Genomic DNA, 25,076 nt, shown 5'->3' with positions numbered 1-25,076 from the left:
AACTGTTTTCTTCCAAGAAGAAAAGAAACATTCCTACAGGAAAGATGGCCACAGCCACAAACCTACCCTTTAGCCCTCTATGTCTGGGAAGCACCAGCACAGACAAGCACTGGAATTCAAAATTCCCAGCTTAGGAGAAGAGGAGGAGAAAACCCCTCATTTTCAACAGCCTGGCAACCTCTCCTCACCTCTCTCATTGCCAGGCTTCAAAAACTGCCTAAAACAAAGCTAGAATTTTAAGGGGGAAAACTCCCAGCACTTTGGTTACTTTCTTCTCCAAGGCAGGCTTATCGTATTAAAATTTGGACATGTCTGGGTTTCAACCAGTGTAAAAACAAAAACCCTCATAATTCTGGCAGGAGCTGGGCTGCTGGTGCAGAGCCAGCCTTGTAACACAATTTCCTCACCAGGCACAGATGTTTGCTCTGGGTCTGTGCAACACCTATCACACAAAGGTCCTTGTCCACAACTGGGCTCCTCACAGGGCAGCAGCACAATGCACAACAAAATATGAGTGTTCCAGCTTGATGAAAGGCACTTTTCTATGGAGACATTTCAGGAACAGGCTCTGCAGGGCACTGCAGTGATCCCAGACCTTGGAAGGCAGCCTGAAAGGCTGGGAAGGAATACAGGGATCACCTACTCTACTACTCACTTTCTATTTTTAAAAATTTATAAAAATACTTGTAAATATTTGTACAGTCCTAGATCCTTTGCAGCACATTTATCTCAAACCCACTATCAACTATCTCTCTTCAAAATTAACTTTATTTTACACAAACAGACCTCTCTGATGCTTGGTCATTTGCCTGCAAGATTTCCCTTCTGGGATATTTCCGGTTAAATCACCAAAAAAATTTGATCCAGTTATGTGAGCAAGGATAAAACTTTCCTCATGCATTATACAAAGCATGCAGTCTCTCTTTTTTATTATTAATATGACTCATTCATTAATAGATATTGAAACACGTTGTGTGTTCCTTAATTTATCACGGGCTGGCAGCTCAAACATCCTTTTCTGGTGTGAGGAGGACTGGAAATAGGCACTTCATATATTTTATCTGTGTTTCCAGTCACCTCTCTCCCCTGCCCACTGATTGAATTGGCTGGGATTGTTTCTTTAGGGAAGGAGCTGTGCTCCAAGACAAACTGCTCGTGCAGAGGATGGCAGCTGGAGCAGTCTAGACTGGGGACCTTGGAAACACATGCGCCTTGCAGAGAGGGAGGGAGGGAGAGGGAGCAGCCTGCCAGGCACCCCCACTGCCTCCAGCCTGGCCATGCAGCTGGAACTGAGCGGGTGAGCCCCCCTGTCCTCTGGCTGGGGTTTTGGGGTGTCCTTCAAAAGCACTCCCTGCTCCTCTTCTGTTACTCAGCACTTCCACAGGCTGCACATTCAGCATCTGGGGTGGTTTTCGTACTCTAAAAATAACCCTTAGGGCTTGTCAAGAGGCTTGGCTGTAGGGACAGAATTGCAGCTTTGTATAGGAGGAGAAAGATCTGACTTGGGGTACACTGTGCTAGACCCCAACCATGCCAGGGAAGGGGTTTAGCACAGCTTTACCTGGCAGGTGGTGCTGGTGGTAGGGGAGAGGCTACAGCAGCCCCCCAAAATCTCCCTGCCAAACCTGCTGCTGGTCTAGGCAAGCAAATGACACCCCATCCACTGGAGGATTCAAACACCCACCACATCACAGTGCAAGAGTTTGACATGCTCACAACAGATACTATTTTCCAGTAAGAATTTTTGTTTGGAGGGGGGTTTTAGGCTACTTCCAGCCACGTGCTGGGGTCATGCTGCAGGGCCTGGAGCTCTGGAGCAAGGCTGGCTGGGATGCTTTGGGCAGTGGGGATGATCCAGAGGGACTTTGGCCAGCTGCTGAGTCAGTGCTGCGTTACTAACTTTGCACGATATCTGGGTGTTCCTTTTGTTATTCCTCCCCTCCAAAAAACCATAGAGCTGAGATCCCAAATGCTTGTGGTTATTAATGGTTCCCAAGAAGTTTTTCTTTTTTAAGAACATATTGCCCTCCCTCCTCTAGCTGCTAGCAAACCCAATTCTCCTGAAGAATTAATGCTCTGCCTGAGTTGCATGTGGGATACAGTGTCTCCATTTTGCACAGTATCCTAGTGGTCCTTCAAGACAGATTAATACATGGAGGGTGCTGAATTTTATTCCTAAATAAATCCTTTCAGTCCTTTGCTCACACTCCTCTTACCATCAAACCCTTCCTCTATTGTTGGATGGGGCCTTTCTGCACAGCTAAGAATATTTCATTGGTTATTTTAGTAGAATTCACAAAGCCTTAAGGGCCTGAGTCATTAGTACCTCACAACCTCACACCATGGCTGCCATTGGGATGATCAGGATGAACAACAGTTCTTTTTCTCTAGGTGGAAGGGTTCTGTGGCTGCCACTCTGCCCAGAAACCACAGCCAAGGTGGCCCCAATTCTTGCTGAACAGGCAGAAAACAGTTTCCCCCACACCTCCCTCCTCAGGGTGACAATCTTCTTGAAGAGACCTTGTATCAGGCAGCAACTGGGAAAACTAATTAATCACCTTCTCCTTCCCTCTGTGCAGACAGCAGATGACATTCCCAGCCCATTCCCTGGCCTGGCCAGGCTGGGATATCACTGACCTCATCAGGAACGGCAGCACGAGGATGGCGCCAGGTAATTACTCAGGCACAGAACATTTATCAGCACTTTGCCCTCAAACATGCTCATCTGGCCATGGACATGCTGCATTAATTTCTCAACATGTCATCCCCATTCTGATATTTTTTCCTCTTTCCCTTCCCACGTCAGAGACATCCAAGGAAGCGTGGTACAGAGATCTCTGAGTGACTCACAGGAGCTGCTGAGCTCCTTGTGGCAGCCAGCTCCAGCCAAGCCATAACCTTTCCCTCCCCAAGCCCTGATTTTGTTTCCAGCAGTCAAAGAGAATAAGGCCAGACAGAGCCTCAGAAAGTTCTCCTTTCCCTCGGTTCAGGACTCCAGTTGTTCTCAGACAGGATGGAAAAACCCTGCCATCTCTTCCCTCAGCCCTTCACAGCCTGAATCCATTTCTTTGCTATGATTCACAAGCCTGAGAGAGATTTTCCACTCCAGTTCAATAATAAGCTCTTTAGATTGTAGGGGCTTAGAGCTTGGTCACCCTCATGACACTTGAAGAGCAAGGAGGTGGCAGAGGTCAGGATTGTGGTGGGCTTGGAGCAAGCATCCAGATTCATCCCTTAAAGCTAAGTGGTGTTTTAAGGGAAATGCACAGCTGCTGGATTTCTTCTCTTGGAAATACGCCTGAAATGACTCTCCACAAAACACAGAAGCCTGCACAAAGATCAAATTGCTGGAGCTTGTTCTGTCTACTCAGGGATCTAGCAAAACTCCTCCAAGCAGCAAGACTCCATCAGGGATGGGTGCCTGCTGCCCACTCTCAACCCCTGCCCAGGGTCACCTTCACCTCTCCCAGAGAACAAAACACCAACCTGGGAACAAAACACCACCCTGGTTGACTCCATAGCCAAAGAACAGGGACAGAAATCACCACCCAGCTCTGAGATGGGACAGGAGGAAACACAAACTGCTCATCTCCCACTGAGGACCTGGGGAGACCCAACCATTCCACTTTAGGTGTTACTTGCACCAAGGAGCAGCTCTGCACAGACAAGTGCTGGTCATTCCTTACACCAGCCTCAATATTTCCATTGTAAACTCTTCTTTCACTATTTTAAGAAGTCAGCTATAAAAATTCCCTCTAGGCTGGATCTTGGCAACCAAAGGCTCTGTCTGGGAGAAACTTATTTTACATGTACAACCCCCCTCTCCTATTGACAGTTTGGGCTGGAACACCAAATCCTCCTAAAAGTTGGCCAGTTTAAAGATCATGTTTGCATTCTCAAATTTGGAATAAAAAGACAAGAACAGCCAGGAGATAATTAGTGGGGCCTGAGTGCTTTCAGCATTACAAAATGTGTGTATGCTTTTATAATGGCCAATATATACAACCTGAAAGGAGTTATTTTTTATGTGGAATGCAGTAGTTAAATTTATAAAGGAAACTTTTTGCATGTTTTAAGTGCAGGCTATGAGAAATAAAAACCAGAACAAAACACCCAAGAAAAACTTATACCATAAAAACAAATGAGACTTTGTTTAAAAAAGTAAATTCTGAAGCCATCTCCGCACTTGCATTTGCTGGAACGGGGAGCTTTTCTAGATTTGTGAATATCAGATACAAAACAAATTAATAACAAGTGCCAAGAAATAGTTAACTTAAAGCATGTTTTCAAGGCATCTGGGTTTTCTATGGAAGATGACCAGAGATAAACCAAGGGTGTGGAAGATAGCGCCAACCTGGTCATTAAAGTTTTAGCCAGCAATTTAAAGGAAAAGAAGGTGGGATTTCTCTTTTTTTTCCTTTCTTTTAAAAAATCTGATGTAAAGGAGCAACTTAAACCACAAATGTTTCATGGCATCCACCATCACTGAACACTCAGGTTCAAACTGAGATTTATGCTAGAATCGTGATGATCAGGAATGCAGCAGGGCTTGGCTGCCACACTTGGATGAGCTTCACAGAAACCCTTGGAGCTCGTGGTCTGCCAGCCCTTGAGCCAAGCTGTGACTGGGAACAGCCACCACGAAGAGCCTGAACCTACCTGAGGTCCTCTCTCTCCTTTCACTCCTGGAAATCCCAGTAAAAATGGAAACGGGGTGGGTCCCAAGGGGTCAAAGATTTGATAGCCATCTGTGGCAGCTGGGGTGGTGAGGTTGGAGGCCCTGGCCCTGGAGCTGGGCCGGGCAGAGCCCAGGGGTGGCTTGGTGAACACCAGAGGGATGGTGCTGGGATCCACTCTCCTGGTGGGGGACGGCTTCTTTGGGGTGGGCCCACGGCTCGGGTTCTGCGGGGTTTGCTTCAGGGTAACCAGGTGGACACTGCTCGTGGTGTTATCAGTCACTCTCCTCAGCGGCTTTGCAGTACTGAGCACTTCAGGGGGCTCAGTGGTTGGTTTTTGGTTGGTCTTCTTTTTGGTCTCTTGCTCAGACTCCTTCCTGCTGGCCGTGACCAGGCTCTGGCTCGTTGGTGGGGCCCTTTTGGCGGTGGGAAGAGGAGTTTTCTCCCTGCGTGTGCTGGGAGTGGGCTGAGACACCCTGAGGGTTGTCCCCACGCCCCGAGGGGACTGGGTGAGTACCTGTGGTTTGGTACTTGACACAACAGGTGGGGCCACCGTGACCTTGGTGGCTTTGGTGGTCAGTCTTGGCCGTGATGGTGGGGTTGACAGCAACGTGGGGATTGTTGTTGTACCTGAACCCCTTGTCTTGAGGGGTGCAGTGACCCTGCCAAACTCCAAGTTTGGGGCAGCAGTGGTCAGGTTTTTCAGACCCTGCAGCAAGGGCTCTGTGTGCTGTGGGGTGCTGGGGGAGGCACTGGGATCTCTGGGCAGGAGGGGGATGAGAGGGGGCAGGTTTGGCCGGTAGGTATCTGCTTGCCTGCACTGTTTTTTCAGGTATTTACAGTAATGATGAGCTGCCTTGGCGGAAGGATAAATATCAAACTGGCAGATGGCTCCTTCAAACTGCACGGAGTGCTGGCTTATCTTCCCAAAGAGGAAAGATCCTTGTGGATCCAACACCTCGTCCTTTTTAAAATGCAAATCCGCATGTACTCTGCGCTTCCCACAAGAAGTAAATAAAGTGACAGTCTGGCCACGGATGTTGATGGCCATGTTGTGCCACCGGCCATCGTGGACATTGTAATCAAAATATACAGAGCGCTTGTGGCCCACGTACACGATGATCTTCCCGGGCACAAACTGGACCCCCAGCTGCAGTTTTTTCTTTTTGCTCCTGACAGCAAAGAGGAAGGCGTTGTTGATGCGGTGGGAGCAGAGGCTCAGCACCAGGAGCAGGTCGGAGCTGGAGCCCGCGGGGAGCAGGGCGCTGAGCGGGGCTTCCACACGGGCCCGCTGCGTGAAGATGACCCCTGATTTGAAAGGAATGACTCCTTGAGGAGCTGCACGTGAGGAAGACCATCCACTCGATGGCCTTTTCCCTGACAGGCCCAATCTTTGAAGAACATCCACATCTGAAAGGGAAGCACAAAGATTATGTGAGGCGCTGGACGGGTGTGGAGGGAAGTCAAACCAATCTGTGCACAAATTTCCAACTACAGGAAATCCCAATTTGCATATCTAATCCCACCCTCTCACATATATAATCCCATAACCAGTATGGAGAACTCACAGCTCTTCTCACATTGTGTGAGGAGCAAGTTTATGCTCAATGTGATTTCCAAGAATTGCCAAAATGCATCAGCTCCATGGTGCATCTGGTGAGTTCTCCTGTCCCACCAGGGACCAGCTCAGATGTTCTGGAGGGAGCTGACCTCACTACAAGGAAATTTCCCACTGAGCACCCCTAGTCCTCTTCCTGGGATTTAATTCTGAGTACTGACCACATAGCTGGAAAGGAATTCGAGCAACAGATTGAGCTGGGATTGCAAAATTTTGTATCCCCAGAGGGCAAGTAACAAAACTTCCAGAGGAAGCAAAAGCCTTGTATCTGTCTCTCTCCAAGCTAGCAAGCAGCAGCTTTTGATCTTTGGAGAGTTTAGGGAAGTGCAGGTGCCTCCCAGCATGAAAAACATTACACCCAGATTTCAGTGAACTGCTCAAGGTTCTCAACAGTACTTTTTTTTTTTTTTTTCTCCCAGCAGATCATCTTACAGCAATGAATTATTTTAATAGGTTGGAACCAGACCTGGTTTGTGAAGAGCTCAGAAATTGGTTAGGGCTGCCACTGAGTAGTGGAGGTGAGATTTGCCTCCTGTATAATGTCACCTAGGAGCCAGGTGCCTTGCTCCAGCCAGGATTGGGATTGATGCCCAGGGGACCTTTCTTCCCCAACTCCAGGAGGAATTTGCAATGGACAGACAAGCAGAACCCCCTGCTCTGCCCCTGAGGTCTATCAGGAGTCATTCACAGCTCAGATTAGCAGGCACCAGCAGCACAAACTGGGGCCAGCTGGCAGCAGCCTCAGCTGAATTATTCAGGAGAAGATGCCGAGGTCTACGTGAGCAAAGCTGCAAAGGTAAATGTGCCCAGACCTGAAAAAGGTCCTTGTTGAGCAGCTAAAGGAGCTCAGCCTAGAGGAAAAGGAGGCTCAGGGGAGAACTTCTCACTCTCTACTACTCCCTGACAGGAGGTTGTAGCCAGGTTCTGCTCCCAGGTAACATGCAATAGGATGAGAGGAAAAGCCCTGAAGTTGTGCTGGGAGTGGAGGGTGTTAGAATGAAGAGTAGGAAAGGCTTCTTTACCAAAAGGTTTGTAAAGCATTGGAAAGAGCTGCCCAGTGAAGTGGTGGAGTCACCATCCATGGAAGTGCTCAAAAGACATCAGATGTGGCACTTGGGGACATCTAATCGTTTAGTGGTGGGCTTGGCAGCCCTGGATTAACAGCTGGATTTGATGATTGTAAGGATTTTCCAACCCAAATGACCCTGTTAAGGTGTTCATGACTCTGTGACACCAGCACTGTGACAGTGAGCTAGGATAACGGCACTGCCTCTCCTCTTCCTGCCCAAATGCCATCCCCACCACTCCTGGACCAGCCAACTCTCCCATCTCAGTGCTCCTTGGGGAAGCCAGTCTGGGTGAACAAACCAAATGCTAATGTTGCAAGGCAAGAATTTAACACTCAGGAAGCTGCTGGTGCAAATCACGGCTAACACCATGGGATTGCATCTTTCCTAGATTAAAAGTAAATCAACAATCCTCCAAAGGAAAAAACAACCTAGCCCATTTTCTAAAGGGGCCTTGGTATTCAGCTGCTTTCACCCTTAACTATTAAACATTCTGCACAGAACACAATATTTGGAGAACTGGCACACAAAGAGCCCCTTGGTGTTGGCCAGAAGGGTTGTAGACTCAAGCAGTCAGAGACCTGTGATGCTGCTTGAGCCAAGAAGGGAGGAGAGTGATGAGAAAACCTCTGTTCCTTGACTTTGGCAAAACCCTCAGCCATTTTTGTATATTAAGAATGATTCAATCAGTAATTACTTTGCCTGAGTTTAGCTTTATTCCCACCTTCCTTTTTTAAAGCAGCTTGACTCATTTTCTAGCAGACACTACCCTGGAGAAGGTGTGTCAGATGTAGAAAAGGATGGAAACGTTCCCACTCTGTGCAGAGGGGTAATTTATGCACAGCATGTCCTAGTGTTAATGACAGCATCTCTCCCATACTCTGAAATCCTTGGTCCCCCACTGTTTTTATTCCATATTGTCCAACAGGGCTGTCTCTCAGTAGCCTTCCCCTCTGCTCTGAGCAGAGGAATCATGACAGTGTCTTCATTCTGGATAATCTCCAGGGCTCATGAAACACCAAAGGCCAAAGCCTGGCTTTAGTGAAGCGAAGTGGGACCTTTGCCACAGACTTCAAAGGCATCAGGATTTATCCCTAAGAAAATAAATTTACCACTTAAGAAGGCAGCTCTTCTCCAGCTTCCAATTTCTATGTGTATTTTTAGGTTCTCCCTCAGAGGCAGAAAGGGCTGTCTCTGCTGGAGATGCTGCATGCTCTAGGAGTTATTTATTTGGTAGCTACTCTGCAAAGACCTGAGGATGTTTCCATGCTCAGAGGATGCTTCTGCTGCTGTTTGCAATCCCAATGCCTCGTTAGCAACAGCATCCAGGAGTGTTTAAGGGAAAAAAGCACAACCCAAACACTGCTCTCCCTCAAAAGCCGCTAAGGTGGAGCCACACTCTGAATGCCCACGCAAAATCCCAATAAAGCATCCTCCTGCAGGACACACATGTGAACTTTCCAGCACCAGGTCCAGCACAGAGCTCAGGGCTCCTGTGCACCCAGCCCATCTCCCCTCCTCTCCACCCCATCCAACTGTCCTGGGCTGTTGGGTCACATCTACTGGGATATGGATGTCATCAACCAATGTGAAATGCAAGGTAATTCTGACTTCCTGAAGCAGCTCCAAGTTTAGCAGAGAATTTTTTCCCCTTCAAACTTTTTCCCTCTGTGGATTTTTCCATCAAAACACATTATTTAAAAAGGACATTCACTTAGAGCTGCCTGATCCCAGGTGCCTCAAAGCTAGTAGCAACATTTGAGCAACTGGGAAAAACTCTTTTATCAGACTCTGTGCATGAAGTGAGATACACAGAGATTCCTGAACAGTCCCATGATTATATCTGAAAAAGGGGGAAAAAAATTTTACTGTTCTCCTTCCCCTCTCTTTCTTTCCCTCCCCCTTTCACCACACAAAAAGCTGTATAAGAAAAAGAAGCCAAAAGGCAGGAGAGGAATAACTGCAGCTTCCCAGATTCCAACAGCCAAGATGTGATGCCCACAGCTAAAACTGGGTTGAATAAGTGCAGCAGTTCCAAAAGTTACTGCCCAGACCTTTAGTCAGCACACAACAAATGAACTCACCTCACAATCTTTGGGCTTTGTAACACTTATGGAAAGATCATCCTCTGTGTTCCCTGATTTTCCAGCATACAGGAAGACTCCTAATCCTTAGAGTAACAGCCAGAGTGTTTTCAAAATCCCACAGCATTGGCTGAATTTCATCCTCACACTGCCCTGTGAACAAGTTCTTACAGCTGCTGAGTCTCATGTTTGGAAATCCTGGGTGATAACACAGCCCCAAGTCACCCATGTTTTCTTGCAGCCTTACTTCCCTGCAAGGTTTTGTTTTCTGGCACCCAGAAGGAAATGCTCTCTCTCATTGTGTGGAAACCAGGCAAGTTTTTCAAAATTCTTTTATCACAGACAAAGTATCTGAGAGGGGAGCTATCAACTACACCAAGGTAAACACAATGAGAGTGAAATGAAAGAGTTTGCTTTAGATTGAAGGCAACAAAAGACACAGCCCCATCCCATAATTATCTTAGGAGTAAAATGATGGATGGATGTGACTCTAAACAGCACATTATAATCTACTTGAAAAGCAAGATGCCAAGACACAGTATTTGTTCTGCCTCTTTACGAGCTGACATAAAACTTGCTCTGAAAACTGCTTGACTAAGTAATTCAGCCAGATGTTCACCTCCTTTGCATGGAGGCAGAATTTGGAAAATATTACATTTTTCAAAATTGCTGATGGCAGGGATCTATTCCCTCCCTCCTGTAAAAAGTGGTCCATGGGCTGGCTGACAGCTGAGTGCTGACCAAATTTCTATTTTTCCTTCATGTTTTAGAGACTGAGAGGAGAGCCCTGGAGCCTGCTAGTCCACTTAGTGCTGTCTGCTGACGGCAGGGGAAGCTGTTCACTTCCAGCAAATACCCATGTAAAGCAACCATGTGGGAAAGGTGTTGCTATTTTGAGAGGAGAAGGCTCCTGTTCAAACAGATGTTGCAGAGATGATCAGCACCCACTATCAACTGCTAAAGATTAATATTTTTTGTGTGTTTTTGTTGGGTTTCAAGTTTTAATCTCTTTTGTAGGGTTGTTGGTTATTGTACCTCAGCCTAGTTCTGTTCCTGGCAGCACCAGGGAGGTGATGTCTGGAGAAGGGGTGAGGACAGGCTGAAGGTGTCACTCCCCTATAGAATATTCCCTTACAGCACAGAGACTGAGCCAGCTATAGCCATGTTATTGTCAACCAACCCCGCACGATTTTCCTCCCTTAAATTTGCTCTTACCTTTAGAACTCACATTATTTCTATATGTGACATCCCCTGTGCTGGCAGAGGTGCCTGGGGTGCACCAAAGTCACAGAAAAATCTGCCAGAGACATTTAATTCCATAAAGCCCCAGTCTCAAGGGGCACTTTTTAAGAGTAGTTAAGTCCTGGCAAGTGCAGGTGGATGCCAGTGACATTTTAGACACAAAGTGCTTCACTCCTACCAGTTCCACCAGACAGACAGGCTCTGAAAATCCTGTGGGACACGTAATCACCTGTACAAAACATGGTTCTTTTGCCAGCTCTTAACTGCACCATCTATATCATCTCTACTGCAACCATCAGCAATAAATGCATCTAACTGTGCACTGGGCTCAGACAGTGATTGTTAAGTTATAATCCTACACTGGTACCAAAGCACTTGGCTTTTACTTTTGTTGAAGGAAGAGAGAAAATAAGAAGTGTAGTTTACCTTCAGAATTTCCCTGTGTGAATCCCAGGAACCAAGTAAAACAAAATATTGTCCAGAGATAGCAGAATCCCCTAAAAATGGAAGAGAAGGGAAAAAAAATTAATGCATTTCTACAACAATAGTAACAAAATCAATTCCATTGTTAAAGGTCTTCTCCTTGATCCCAAGTCCAGCAAATGCAGTGGCAGGAAGTAGATTCGGGCTGAGACCTTCTTTTTCTGATTTAAAGCCATCCAAATCCCACTGAACTTAGTGGAAAGGTTTCCCAGGGGAATTAGGAGCCTTGAACAAGGAGCAGCCCTGTGTTTTGAGGGGCAGGGCCATCACTGCTGGGTCTTTGCTGCAGCTGCTCCTTGGCACTCAGCCCACCCAGGACAGACCACCAGAAATGCAGGGGAATGGAGAAATCATTCAGAGCTGGGAGGCCCCAAAGCCCTGCCAGGAGTGCACTGTGGGGACATGGGGAGGAAATGGGCTGGCACTCAGTGCCCTGTCACCTCAGCAAACACATCCTGAGTGCTCCTGCTTAACCATATCCTAAGCATGCAAACCCCTACATGGGTCTGTTCCTCATTTTACACCCAGGTGCAAAGGTGGGGGCAGCTTCTCACCACTCAGCACCCACTGAGAGCCTCCTCACAAGCCTGGTGTGGCAGGAAAGTTTAGAAAATGGGAGATGCACAGACTTCCAACCCTGTGCTCTCACAGACCCTTCCATGGCTGAGAGGGAATTTGACAAACCTCTCTGTTAGCTCAGCTTTAAGCCTTCAAGTGCCATTGAAAACAGCAGCTCAGGGAAAAAAAAAACCTATTACCAGAAAGGTAGCTAAAAACCCCCCTTTCCCCCATCAGCTTCCTTGATTTGTAGCCAGCTAAAGAACATGGGAAACTCCTCGGTTAGGCTCACTTAAAGCTGTCAGTGGAAAGTTTGAAGATTGAATTCCCTCATCTTCTAGAGAGGATATTTAACAGCTTCATCAGCAGAGGCTGCTGGAAGAACAGACAGAAATGTGAACTACAGAAAGTGCTCAGGCAGGAGGCAGCAGTGTGGGACATCCACAGGTTGTTTGTCACTTCAGCCCAGCCAGGGTGAGCACTGGACTATGCAAAGCCATACCAAAGTGCAGCTTGCTCCTCTCTCCACATCTGAGGCACAAGCCATGAATCAAACCACTCTTCTCCTGCCATCAAGCCTCAGCTTTAGCCCGAGAAATCATCCTCTGAGACAATGTATTACCGTGGCCAGTCCTCACCCAGTGCAGCAGACCCTTCCCAGAGCTAAAACAAAGCCACAGTGATTTACATCAGTGGGGAAACCTGGCCTTGAATGTAAAAATCCATCCAGGAATCCAGCCATTAACTAATATTTTAAGGCTTAAAGAGATAAAATCCTGGAGTGCTCCACATCAACTGGGAAAGAAATGAGCTGAAGCAATCCATGTCCTCCTTTGCTGTTTCCATCACCCTGACACCAGGCTGCACATTTCAAGAGCTCTGGGAGTGCTTCAGTTTATGGAAGAACAGCCAAGAATAGCCCAATCCTGGTGTTCTTTTGCCATGTCCTGACCAGGAGACCCTCACCATGCTCCAGAGATCTCCATCTAGGGAGCCCTGGCTCTTTTCTGACAGCTCCATCCCTTGGGATGCTGTTGGGATGGAGACACTGCCAACCCAAGGAGAGCTGCTGGGGCAGACAGTGGAGGAAGGGAAGCAGAACAGGATGATTCCTCATGGCCACCTCTGGCAGTATTTTGTTAGACGTGAGAGAGGCTAAAATCCACTTCACAAGACAGCCTGAATGTCTGTGCTGATCTCCAACAGAGTTCAAGATGTGGACACAATTCCATGGAGCAAAGACCTGACTGGTTATCACCAGCTTGACTGCCTGAAGAGAACACAGGAGGACAGGGAAGGGGATCATCACCAGCAGCACTCCCAGGTATTGAGAACCTGGTGAGGTGAGGACCTGATCTGGTGAGGATCAATTTGTACAACCACTGCCACTCACAACATTCTGAAGTACAATTTTTGGGTTTTTTTGAGGGGTACCTTCACAAACCAAACTCCTGTTGATTGACACAATGAGGAGAACAAGTCTTGGGGGAAAATCCAGCACGTAATTTCATTCCAGTGACACTCCTGGGCTGTAAAGGAGACGATGCAGAGTGTGGGATCCAGCTGGCCCCAGCCCTGCTCCTGGACCCCTCACATGGCCAACCCCGTCAGAGCTGAGAGCGGGGCCGGGTGCCAAAACACTGCAGAAAAACACTTTGGCAAAATCCACCAACTTAATGGAAAAAGCAAAAGCAGCTTCCAAATGGCAGCTGTGTGAGTGATGGGGCTGTTAATTATCCCAGGGTTTTTAATGCAGGCTCTTTTTCCACAGAGCTGCACAAGCAGCTTGAGTAGCAAGAGTAAAGAAGATTTTTCTCCTTATATAGAGCTATCAAACCCACCTTGCCTTTATCTCAGCTTCCTCCCATGAACAGTCATTTCCACTCTATCAAGAGACACCACTGAAGGCATTTATTTCTTTTATTCACAGGCTCTGTGAGTACCACAATGAGGATCCTGGAGAGGAGAATGCTCAAGAGAGAACTTAGAGCACCTTCCAGTGCCTAAAGGGGCTCCAAGAGAGATGGAGAATGACTTTGGACAGGGGTAAAGAGGAAGGCTTTAAACTGAAGATGGGCAGATTTAGAGTTGATATTAGGAAGAAATACCCTGTGAGGGTGGTGAGACACAGGTTGGCCAGAGCAGCTGTGGCTGCCCCATCAGTGGCAGTGCCCAAGGCCAGGCTGGACAGGGCTTGGAGCAGCCTGGGACAGTGGAAGGTGTCCCTGCCCATGGCAGGGCATGGAATGAGATGAATTTTCATGGTTCCTTCCAACCCAAAGCTCTGCTGCAGCCCCTGGGTGTAGGGATGCCCCAGAGCACACATGATGTAAGCTCACATGAGCCTTTACAGTTTTCCAATGCAGACACCAACTCCCTTTATAGCAAACTGAAGTTACTGACTGACTACAGCTCAATTTTACTTCCCTGCTTTTGGCAAACTCCTGTGGATCAGGGAACTGCCCAGTGCCAGGAGTCCAAGGAAAAGCACAACTGAGAGGGACAGACAGGCACAAACACCCTCATACCCTTCTGACCAGACCAGGGCTGGGATGGAGCCCTGCACTGAATTAAGGACAGCAGGAACACAACAGCCTTCAGGGTAAACTTGGTCACAAATTATCCTCGAGGAAGTGACAATTTGACAAAGCTGAGGCAACCTGTAAAATAATTGTGATCAGCTAATTCCCCACTATTTCTGGAATTGGTTTGGAACAATTTCAGCTTTTTTTAAATAAAAGGTTTGCCCTGACTTAAAATAAGAAATCCAACTGATTTTGACATCTTGTTTGTTTATATGATGGGTTGAAGCTGAAGGAAATATTTCAAGGACCCATGGCAGCATTTAATTTTTTATTTTGTTTTCTCCCTCATTTACAGTGGGGAAATGGCTTTGAGATTGCAAACATTACTGCAAGGTGGAAAAACAATTCCCCCACCACTTTTCTCCACTCAGGTGTATATTCTTCCTGTTCAAAAGACCACAAAGCCAGCTGGAGGCTGAAAATTGCTTTTCAAGAAAGGCAAACCTGCATTTCTAGCTGTAAATCAGACTGTATCTTAAAAAGGAGAAAATGCACGTGTGGCTTAAGATCCTTTGCACACGACTGGAGGTGATAATTCTGTAAGTTTTGACAAACAGGAAGGAAATCACAACCTACAAACTGAGGCTCTAAATTGTACTGTGCATCGATTCCATCCCAGCTTTTTGGGGTAGAAATCTTATTTTGTACCAGCAGCCTCCTCTGTGGAGCTTCTGGGGCTTCTGGAAATGATGGTATTTCTCCACTCCCCCTCAAATTTCTGGCAAGAGCAATGGAAACACACAACTATGTGGATGTCCCCATATTGACCCTGCTCACTCCTTTTCTGCACCTCTCCTGCAGTATAAATGAGGTATTGACTTACACCTCCAGGCAATGATTTTGTACACAGGCACTGCTGCAAAGCCTCAGGGTGATAAGGGCAAAGTTTCTGAAACAACTGAAATACTATTACTTTTCAATACTCATTCAGCAGCTCCATTTTTAAGGAAAAGTATTGAGCAGGCAAAGAGATATAGCCCCTAGAAATCCATTCTTAAGGTCATTAAAAATACTAAAAAGCCAGAGTGGTCTAGAAAATGTCAATATTAAGTAAGGAAAAATGAAATCCCTATCCCTGGAAGTGTTCAAGGCCAGGTTGGGTAGGGCTTAGACCATCCTGGTCTACAGGAAGGTGTCCCTGCCCAGAGCTGGGCTGCTCCTGGGGCCAACCTGCTTCCCCACATGGGAGATGCCTGACTGATAAGGCTCAAACACCCTGCAGGCAGCTCCCAGCAGCTCTCCACAGTGGGGGATCCTTCCTGGGAACCCACCACTCCTCTGCCCTTCGTTCCCATCCCTCTGTCTGTCTGTCTGTCTGTCTGGGATACTGGCTTTGCTGCTGTGTGAAGTGACAACACTCAGCGCTGGCCCTGGCCTTTGTGTTCTCCAGTAACTGGAGCCCTCTCCACAAACAGAAGTGCTAAGCCTGATCTGTCATCTAACTCCTTTTTTGTCCCTCCAACAAACGCCTTTGCATTCCTTCATTTTGTGAATGGGGTTTGGCAGAGCCATATAGAATTCCCCATTGTTTCCCTTTGCTTCAGTAAAAGCGTCCATCATTTCTACTCATGTCCCAAACAAATTGGCAAAGAAAGGCAAGAGGGGAAAAATAAACCCCACAAACCCTGTGTTTGTCCCTGGGCAGAGATTTCCAACACCAGTCTCACCACAAACCTGGGCAGCCTTCAGTCAGTAACAATCTCCATGAACAAAGATATTAAGCAGGGCAGATTTTGACCCCTCAGCCCAGTGCAGAAAGGGGATGAAACTGGAGCTTTATTTTAATAAAGCACACACTCAGACACATGGAAGTAGCAGGAGGGTGGTCCTGGACTATGACACTGTCTATCCCTCACGGGACACATCTCCAGGTGCAATTGCCTCCTCTCTACCCCCAAGCACGCAGCACACACATCATTTTCCACCCTATTGCTGGAATTGTCCAGCAGTGCCATGATCTGTCCCCAGACCACTTGCCCAGCTTGCAAGCAATGTTTTTTTTTCCTCTTAAAAGGATCCATGGCTCCCTGCAGCCCTTTTAGGCTTTCCCAGGCTGACCCACCCTGATGGTGCCCAGTGGATGCTGTGGTACCACGTGTGCATTTCTCATCCAGCACACAGATGGGCCGGGCAGCCCCAGGGCAGCATTGTGCCACCAGCCCAGGGCTGGGACAGCAGGCTGTCACCATCTGAGGTCTCCAGGAGCATCGAGCCTCCTCCATGGCCACCAAGCGGCACTGGGGCTGAATGGGCCAAAATCACTGCAGTGGAACAGCACCTGGACACGTGCTCCATGTGCATGCAATGCAAACCCTCCTCTCAGTTTTGGGGGGCCTGTGCTCACCAAAAATCGCCAAGAGGGCCACTCTAAGCTTGAAGAGCCTGTACAACTTTGTGTTCTTCTGCTTTTACAAACTTTGGCAGCTCAAGTCTTCCAGCACACTCTGCCACTGCCGCTCCTCCCCTGAGGAGCCAGCCCTGCCACTGTCACCTGCAGGTGTCCTGTGGGGCCACCAACTCCCTCAGTGCCACCAGCCCTGCTCCAGAAGAACCTGCAGGAGTGCTGGAACAAGAGGAACCCCCAGTGCCACCAGCCCTGCTCCAGAGGCAGCTGCAGGAGTGCTGGAACAAGAGGGAACCCCCAGTGCCACCAGCCCTGCTCCAGAAGAACCTGCAGGAGTGCTGGAACAAGAGGGAACCCCCAGTGCCACCAGCCCTGCTCCAGAAGAAGCTGCAGGAGTGCTGGAACAAGAGGAACCCCCAGTGCCACCAGCCTTGCTCTAGAAGAACCTGCAGGAGTGCTGGAACCAGGGAAACCCCCAGTGCCACCAGCCCTGCTCCAGAAGAAGCTGCAGGAGTGCTGGAACAAGAGGAACCCCCAGTGCCACACAGGGATCACTCCCATCACCAGCTGTCCCCAGGCAGCAAGGGTGGCCTGGTGACCCCAAGGACATGCCAGCCACGGGCTCAGGGCACCGTCCCCAGGAGCAGTGACCTCAAGGGGACCCTGGAGCCGTGGGATGCACGGCGCTCAGCCAAGGGAATCAAACCCAGCACCGAAATTCCCTCCGGGAAAGGATGCGAAGGGCAGCAAGCGACCTCTGCTGAGGAGGGACTGGAGCAGCACACGGCGGGGACAGCCCAGGGAGCACCCGGGACAAAGGGCGCTGGTTCCGAGGCACCGGGACGCACCAGGGCACACTGCCCAGGGCACTGCACGGCTCCAGGGCTGTGCCAGCCGGGCACACACGGGGCAGAGCGGGCACGCATCCCCTGCTCTGCCCGCTCCTGGGTCCGAACCGCGCTCACACAGGCTGTCCCCGGGCACGACCTGGCACCTGGGCAGCATCTCGCTGTCCCCATGGGTAGGTGATGCCCGGTGCCCTGCCAGCGGCTGTGCTGGTGCCGAGTGTCGCTGCAGAGCGCAGCCCGTCCCCTCGCTGTGTGTGACACGCTGCTCCTGCTCGCTCAAAGGAACCTTTCTGTGTCTGTCCCCTCCTTGGGGCTGCTCCCTTTCTGACGCCAGCCACCCTTGCACGGTCCCAGCCGGTTCTCCCAGACCATGCCCAGCACTACAGAGTTACAGAGGTGTAAATGCGAGATGCTGCAGCTACCAGACACGCCACAGCCACAGCCATAAATAAATAAATAATTATTTTTAAAATCCCAAACAAAACCCCCACACCGCAAGAACCCCAAAGCGCTGAGATTCAGCCCTTGTGAGTATATAAACGCACAGAAAACTTGTCAAGGAGAGCAGTTGCAGCCCCTGGGAAGGGCTCTGGTCTCTCCGTGTGGCTCCACACACAGAGGCTGAGCCTCCAAAGGGAGCTGCACATTCCCCATCCACCCCCGGCTCTGGAATGGGGTGGGTGCAGCAGGGTGACCCCGGCACTGGAGGGGGGCTGCCCCCAAATCCTCCGGCCCCGGTGCCCCTCTTTCCCCCATCTCCCAGCCCAGCCGGGCACAGGGATCCTGTACACAACTTTTTCAAACTGCCAGGCAGAAGAATCCCAGCCTTTCCAAGGGAGTGTCGGTAAATCATCAGTACATCCGACAACGCAGCCAGCGGGATTAACCCCTTGCGGGATCCCGGGAAAAATAACAACAACAACAACAAAACCGCCACCAACAACGCGTTTAACAATGAAAACAGTAAAATCCGGTCCCGGCTGTGGCAGGAGGGGGACGGGCAGGCTGTGCGCCGGGATCCTTCCGTGCACGGATGGAGAGGGAGCCGCGTTTTGTGTGTGCCGAGCACATGAAGAGCGCCCAGCCTCAGCCCCCCGGGCTCTCCCAGCTCCCGCAGCACCACCCGTGTCCCCGTGTCCCCAAAGGACAGCGTGGCAGCAGCATCCCCAGGATGCTCCCAGGAGGGGCTGGGACCCCCCCGCGCAGGGTGAGGCTGAGAGGGACAGCAGATCCGCTCCTGCATCAGCCTGGGGGCTGCAGGGGCCTCCCGGAGCAGCCCCCGGCGCTGGGAGCCGCTGTCTGTCCCTGTGCTGGGTTTGGGGGTGCCGGGGGGCTCCTCCTGCCCTTCCATCCCCGCACACAGCGCAGCCCCGTTCCCCGTGCCCCGCTCCGCAGCGTGGCCTCCCTGCCCGCACAGCCCGTTCTCCTCTCCAGAGCGGGAGTTTTCACATCATCCCCTGGCACAGGAATGTCTTCCCGCAGCCCGTTCCCAAATCCCTGCGGCTCCCCGGCACCCCCAGCCCGCCCGGGATTCCCTTCCCCAGCGCGGAGTAGCGGAGTTTGTACTCACCCCCTGCCTGCCGCTGTAGCTCTGAGTCTGGAGACCGGCTCTGATTCCGGCTCCATCACGTTTTAGTGCATTGTCTCTTTCGGGCAATTTTTGCGGCAATCCATCAGAAATCGGGGGGTGAGGCGGTTTGTGGGTACATCCTTCCCAGGAGCTCGGCTCTGTGCCTCGCTAAGGGGTTCGGCTGTGTCACAGACACCCCTGGCCCGGACGGCTCACTCCTTCCTCCTTCTCTTCTGGGTCCTTTTGCTTACACAGATCTTTTAATCCCATTTAACTCCCTCTCGGCAGACTGCAATTACCTTGGAAAAAGGAGAGAGAACACAAAGTACACTCTAGGAAGCCGGGCTGGCCCATGGTCGCTGGATTTCTTGCCTTTTTTTCTCCTCTCCTTATAAATAGTGCAATTTCTGTGATCTCTGATTCCCAAAGTCCGTGATTTCAAGTGTTTTCTCTTAGCTGTTACATTTTTTGTTGTTGGTTGGCTGGTGGTTGTAATTATTATTTTTATTTGCAATGCAGATGTGCCTCCCACCCCCCAAGGATCTCTCCTCTGGACTTAGAGAGAAGAGGAAAAGGCAGATTTTGAGAAATGAAAATTATTTAAGGATGTCCTTACTGCCTCTCTCTGCTGCCCTCCTCTGTAATAGCGAAGCATTTACGAGAAATTATACAAAATAAATAAATAATTTGAAAAGAAAAAAAAAAAAAAAAAAAAAAAAAAGAGAGAGAGAAGAGAAGAAGAAGAAAGAAAGAAAGAAAAAAAGAATCTCTTTTGGCCAGAACTGCAGGGAAAGAATTGAAGACCCTGTCAGGCTCCAGAGAGGGAAGCACAGACCCTTCTGCTGATGGAAATTGCAGCCCCCTGCACTCACCTGTCCAGGAGCCCCAAACTGGCCTGGACCCACCTTATAAAGTTCCTGCTATGGCTTTTCCCTTGGGATCAGCGCTTGGTGCAGGTGAGCACCAAACTGGGAGCCTGTGGATGGGACTCAGGCTTGGAGGAGAAAAGTCCCCCATGCTCCCGTTCCCCTCCTTGAAAAGTCCCCCCTGCCCTGCTCTGCTTCCCCAGAGCATCCCCAGAGCCCTTCTCATCCCAGCCCCGAGGGATGGCATTTGCAGCCCAAAGGGCAGGAACGGGGCAGCGAGTTTCCCTGTGTGAGCTCCACCAGAACAAGCGGGATCCCAAATCCTCTTGGCCAGCTCTGCCAGGAGAGGGGACTTTCACATGTGGATAAAACCTTCATCCCTGCTTCCCCTCCTCATCCAAAGTCCCACCCAGCCAGCTGTGGAGCCACCAGCAGGTCCCTGAAGCACGTGGGGACAGCGGTGACACTTCTGCCTGCACCCCCGGGTGTCCCTGCAGCCCGGAGTGTCCCTGCAGCTCTGGGTGCCCCCGCACCCCTGGGTGCCCCTGAACCCCTGGGTGCCCCTGAACCCCTGGGTGCTCCTGCAGCCCTGGGTGCCCCCGCAGCCCTGGGTGTCCCCTGTACCCCTGGGTGTCCCTGCACCCTTGGGTGTCCCTGCACTGCTCCCTCCCCTGCCAGCCCCTCTGCCTCGGGCACTTACTCTGCAGCGAGCTGAGAGGCCGAGCAGCATCTCCGTGCAACCCCACGGCCCTGGGCATTCATTGTCCCAGCAGCTCACGGCAATTGCTGCTTCTTTAAAAACAATAATAACAGCTAAAAATAAAAATAAAAAAAAGGAGGGAAAAAAAGAAAATTGAAACAAAGCCCCTTCCTCCCTCCTTGCCCTTCAAGGTGTCTCCGGCGCCGCCAGCCCGGGAGAGGCGGCCGGGCTGAGGGGCCCGGGGCCAGCCGGGGCTCTCTGGGCTCTCCCCAGATTCAGCAGATAATCCTTCCCCGGGGCTGGCGCGTCCCCCTCGGGCCGTGGCGGCACTCGTGGGTCATGGATGCTGCGGGGATCCGGGAGAGAAGGGCGGAGGGACATGGATGTGAGAGAGGTGGGAGCTCTGAGGCCGCCCTTGTCCTTTTAAATAGCTGCGGCCCGGGGACTCCGCGCTGGCGGGGGTGCCCCAGGTATCCGGTTTCAGCAAACAGCAGCTAATGAGCACAGATCCAGCCTCCAGAGGGGCAGGATCAGCGCTGCCGCAGGGCAGGGGGGCACCCCGGGCACCCCTGAGCAGGGCAGGGCAGCGCTGAGGGGCAGGGCCTGCAGGACAGGGCAGGGGACAGGGCAGGGGACAGGGCAAGGCATAAGGGACAGGGCTGAAGGGGCCACAGGACCCCCAAGGCAAGGGGATGAGGCTGCAGGGTAAGGGGACAGAGCTTCAGGAGTTACAGGATCCCCACGAGAAGGGGACAGGCCTGAAGGGGCTACAGGACCCCCAGGACAAGGGGACAGGGCTGAAGGGGCTATAGGATCTCCAGGGTAAGGGGACAGGGCTGAAGGGATTACAGGATACCCCAGGAAAAGGGGATGGGGTGCAGGGTAAGGGGAAAGGGCTGCAGGGGCTACGGGACCCCAGGGCAAGGGGATGGGGCTACAAGGTATGGGGACAGGGCTGAAGGGGTTACAGGATCCCCCAGGACAAAGGGGACAGGACTGAAGGGTAAGGGGACAGGGCTGCAGGAGCTTCAAGACCACCAGAGCAAGGGGACAGGAGCTGCAGGGTAAGGGGACAGGGCTGCAGGGGCTATAGGACCCCCAGGACAAGGGGACAGGGTGCAGGGGCTATAGGATCCCCAGGGTAAAGGGTCAGGGCTGCAGGGCACAGGGCAGGCCCTGCAAGGTGCTGAGCACCCAGCACAGCCCCCAGAGCCCAGCGTGGCTCTGCCATCGAGGCTGAGGCACCCCAGGGGCTCCCTCCACAAAGGTGCTCTGTGTCTTACTGCATTATCCATCCCCTGAGATGGGGAAGAACTGAAGGACAGCTGGGCATGGACACTGAACTTCCCACTCCCCACGAAAAATACACAAAAAATACACAAAACACAGGCACAAGCAGGACCCCACATTGACCCACCAAGTGCTTGAATTTGAGGCTAGAGGAGAGTGATGTTACATCACGTTCAGACCAGAAAATTCAAGGACCCACTGGCCTGAGTCAGCAATGCAGGCTTTACTCAAAAACCTGACCTCAGAGCGTGGCCAAATGTTGAGGTTTCCCCCATAAATCAGATCTCCTATATGACATCTTCTGCTCCCATGCATGCCAAGGGCTTCTCTCCCTTAATGCATATATTTGGTTTAGTTGTGCTTGCTTGCTGGAGCTGTGGTTTTCCATCTCCCAGTTTCTATAGAAAGAAGATTTTATTCATACCTTTGCTCTGAAGCATCTGCATTTTGCTTCCTTTCTCACTATAGCAGATGAAGTTTTAAGCAGAGACAGCAAAAAATTTGAAACAAGCAGTGTTGGGACTGGGGTTAACTAACAGCCTCACAGTTCCTCTGTCCTCCACAAAACCTTCTCAGAAGGGTGCAGCGAAGTTACACATCCCTGTCAGAAATTCCTATTCACAGAAAAATGTGTCTCAAACCCCTCTGAAAGCCCAGGAACTCAGATGACCCAAACAGTGCAGCTTTGAGGACTGTGACTTTAGGGACAACAGGCAGTGACACAGCTTGTCAGAAACACCATAAAATCTCTATTTTTCTTAGCTATTTTTTCCCCCAGCTGTTCTTTCCATGTTTCTCAGTCACACATTCCTCGATGAGAAACATATTCTAGCCATGCTGAAGTGTTTAAGATAAAGCTTTAATCAATTAAAAAAACCTCCAAATTCACATAATTGTTGGTTAATCCCTCTCCTGCTTATTTCTACCTTTTCTCTCTTCTGAATGCAGCACATATTTAGTAAACTCCCTTTCCCTCAAACAAAACCAAACCCCACCCTACTTGAAAGGAACAAGGCCTGGCTTTTTAGAAAGAGGGACAAAAAGGAAAGGAAAACGATCTGTGCTGCATCTTTTTGCACAGATTTATCCAAAGTGGGTAGTGGGAAAAGACTGATGATGCTTCAGGTCCACAGCATCTCACCAAGGACCACCATAAAACTCACTGACAGCCTCATGCTCAAATCCTCTGCCCACATTTGCTCCCATGAACATTTTCAGACCAAACACATGCCTGAAAGCTTTGCTAGCACGAAGACATAAATGTATCCCAGCAGTAGGAAAAAGGGAATTACTTTAAAACAAAAGGAAACCCAACATTGCTGAAGCCAAGACTTGTGCCAAGTGAATTCAGGTTCAAAAATTAGACCTCATTCTTCAAAAAGAGAAAAGCCACAACATATGATCTGAATAGAAATATATTTAGCAGATTTATTTTTCTTCCCTTCCAAATTTAAATAGAAGCCATTTTAAAACACTGAATAAACTGAAATAAAACAGCATAGCAGTGAAATGAGAAAAAGGAAAAAAAAAAAGAAAAAAAGGAATTGGAATTGACTAGTTTAATTAGCCAAAAAATAAAAAGTACAGGGGAGGAAGAAATGCCACCACACAACATGGGGGTCAGGGAACAGAACTCTTGCTTTTGATGAAACACACTCAAAAAAAGCAGCATGTCATTACAGCCTGAACAAATACAGCACCTTAAACATTCCCCCCTATTTAGCCACTTGCCAGAAGAACCAGTACCCACCTCTGCTCAGGAGCTGCAGCTGGGTTAAGCATCAAGGCTCTCATTAATGTAGTTTTGTCTCTTTGCTCCTCTCAGAAAAGTGTGGAGGCAGCCGGAGCCAGGGCAGGCGGTGTCACAGTGCCCTGTGTGACACACTGAGCCCAGCTCCACAAAACAGAGAAATCCCAGCCTAACCTGGACCTACCAGCCCTCTTTGGCTTGGCCTGGAGCACAAGCTGAATTACACTGCAGTCATTTGCACCTCTGCCCAAGTCCAAAAAGCATCCTGGATCACTCACTGCCCCCAGAACTCACAAGGAATTACAGGGATGTGTTTGGATATATTTAGATAAATACCCCATTCAGGTTTCAAACCCGTGGCATAACCAGGCAGAACTGAAAACCGCGGCACCGGAAAAACTTGTGGGAGGGATCAAACAAACAGGCGAAGGAAAGGTGGGATAAAGAGCCTTTCACTCCCTGCTGGGCTGGGGATCCACGCCCAGCCTGGAGCAGGAGTGTCTGAACTTGGTGCAAAGGGAGCAGGGTGGTGGTGCCAGCCGGGGTGGGAGAGCTGTGCAGGGAGAGCAGGGCTGTGGGCACACCTGGGAGCCGGCAGGGACAGGGGATTCACCTGGCACAGGAGAGAGGGGCTGATCCCAGCCCAGACACGGGCACGGCACCCTGAGCACAGCACCTGGCAAGGCACAGCATCCCAGGATGGCACAGCATCCCAGGATGGCACAGCATCCCAGCAAGGCACAGCATCCCAGGATGGCACAGCATCCCAGCAAGGCACAGCATCCCAGGATGGCACAGCATCCCAGCAAGGCACAGCATCCCAGGATGGCACAGCATCCCAGCAAGGCACAGCATCCCAGGATGGCACAGCATCCCAGGATGGCACAGCATGGCACAGCATCCGGCAGGGGCACAGCACCCCGGGAAGGCAGAGCAGGGCTCATCCCAGTCCAGACACGGGCACAACATCCCCCTGGCAGGGCACAGCACCCAGCAGGGTACAGGAGGGTTCATCCCAGCCCACACTCAGGCCCAGCACCCTGGGCACAGCATCCCTGGCAGGGCACAGCACCCTGGGAAGGTACAGCAGGGCTCATCCCAGCCCGCACACGGGCACAGCACCGTGCAGGGCACAGCACCCCGGGCACAGCACCCTGCAGGGGCACAGTAAAGCTCATCCCAGCCCTTATGCAGGCACAGCATCCAACAAGGGCAAAACAGGGCTGATCACAGCCCAGACACGGGCACAGCACCCCGGACAGGGGCACAGCACCCTGGGCACAGCTCCCGGCAAGGCCCAGCAGGGCTCATCCCAGCCGCACACGGGCACAGCAGCTCTGGCAGGGCAGAGCAAAGCTCATCCCAGCCCCTACCTAGGCACAGCATCCGGCAGGA

At 50.5% G+C, this 25,076-nt stretch overlaps 1 protein-coding gene across 2 annotated transcripts in view; it reads right to left on the bottom strand.

Annotated features, from left to right (window-relative positions):
• Positions 1 to 19,681, bottom strand: part of LOC134428304 (collagen alpha-1(XXVII) chain-like) — a 145,445-nt gene extending 125,764 nt beyond the window's left edge. The window contains exons 1-3 of one of the 2 annotated variants that reach the window (XM_063174925.1): positions 19,076 to 19,681; positions 11,114 to 11,184; positions 4,660 to 6,086 (exon numbers count right to left, since the gene is read on the bottom strand). In XM_063174925.1, the coding sequence (XP_063030995.1) occupies positions 4,660 to 6,086; positions 11,114 to 11,184; positions 19,076 to 19,131 (1,554 nt within the window). In that variant the 5' untranslated portion in view covers positions 19,132 to 19,681. The remainder of the gene's footprint in view (positions 1 to 4,659; positions 6,087 to 11,113; positions 11,185 to 19,075) is intronic. The other variant, XM_063174926.1, reaches the window with a different exon arrangement.
• Positions 19,682 to 25,076: the final 5,395 nt, after the last annotated feature.

The sequence above is a fragment of the Melospiza melodia genome, chromosome 22 (assembly GCF_035770615.1).
Source record: "Melospiza melodia melodia isolate bMelMel2 chromosome 22, bMelMel2.pri, whole genome shotgun sequence".
Lineage (NCBI taxonomy): Eukaryota > Metazoa > Chordata > Aves > Passeriformes > Passerellidae > Melospiza > Melospiza melodia.
The sequence above is the reverse complement of the archived record's forward strand: the minus strand, read 5'-3'. Positions and strand labels throughout refer to the sequence as shown.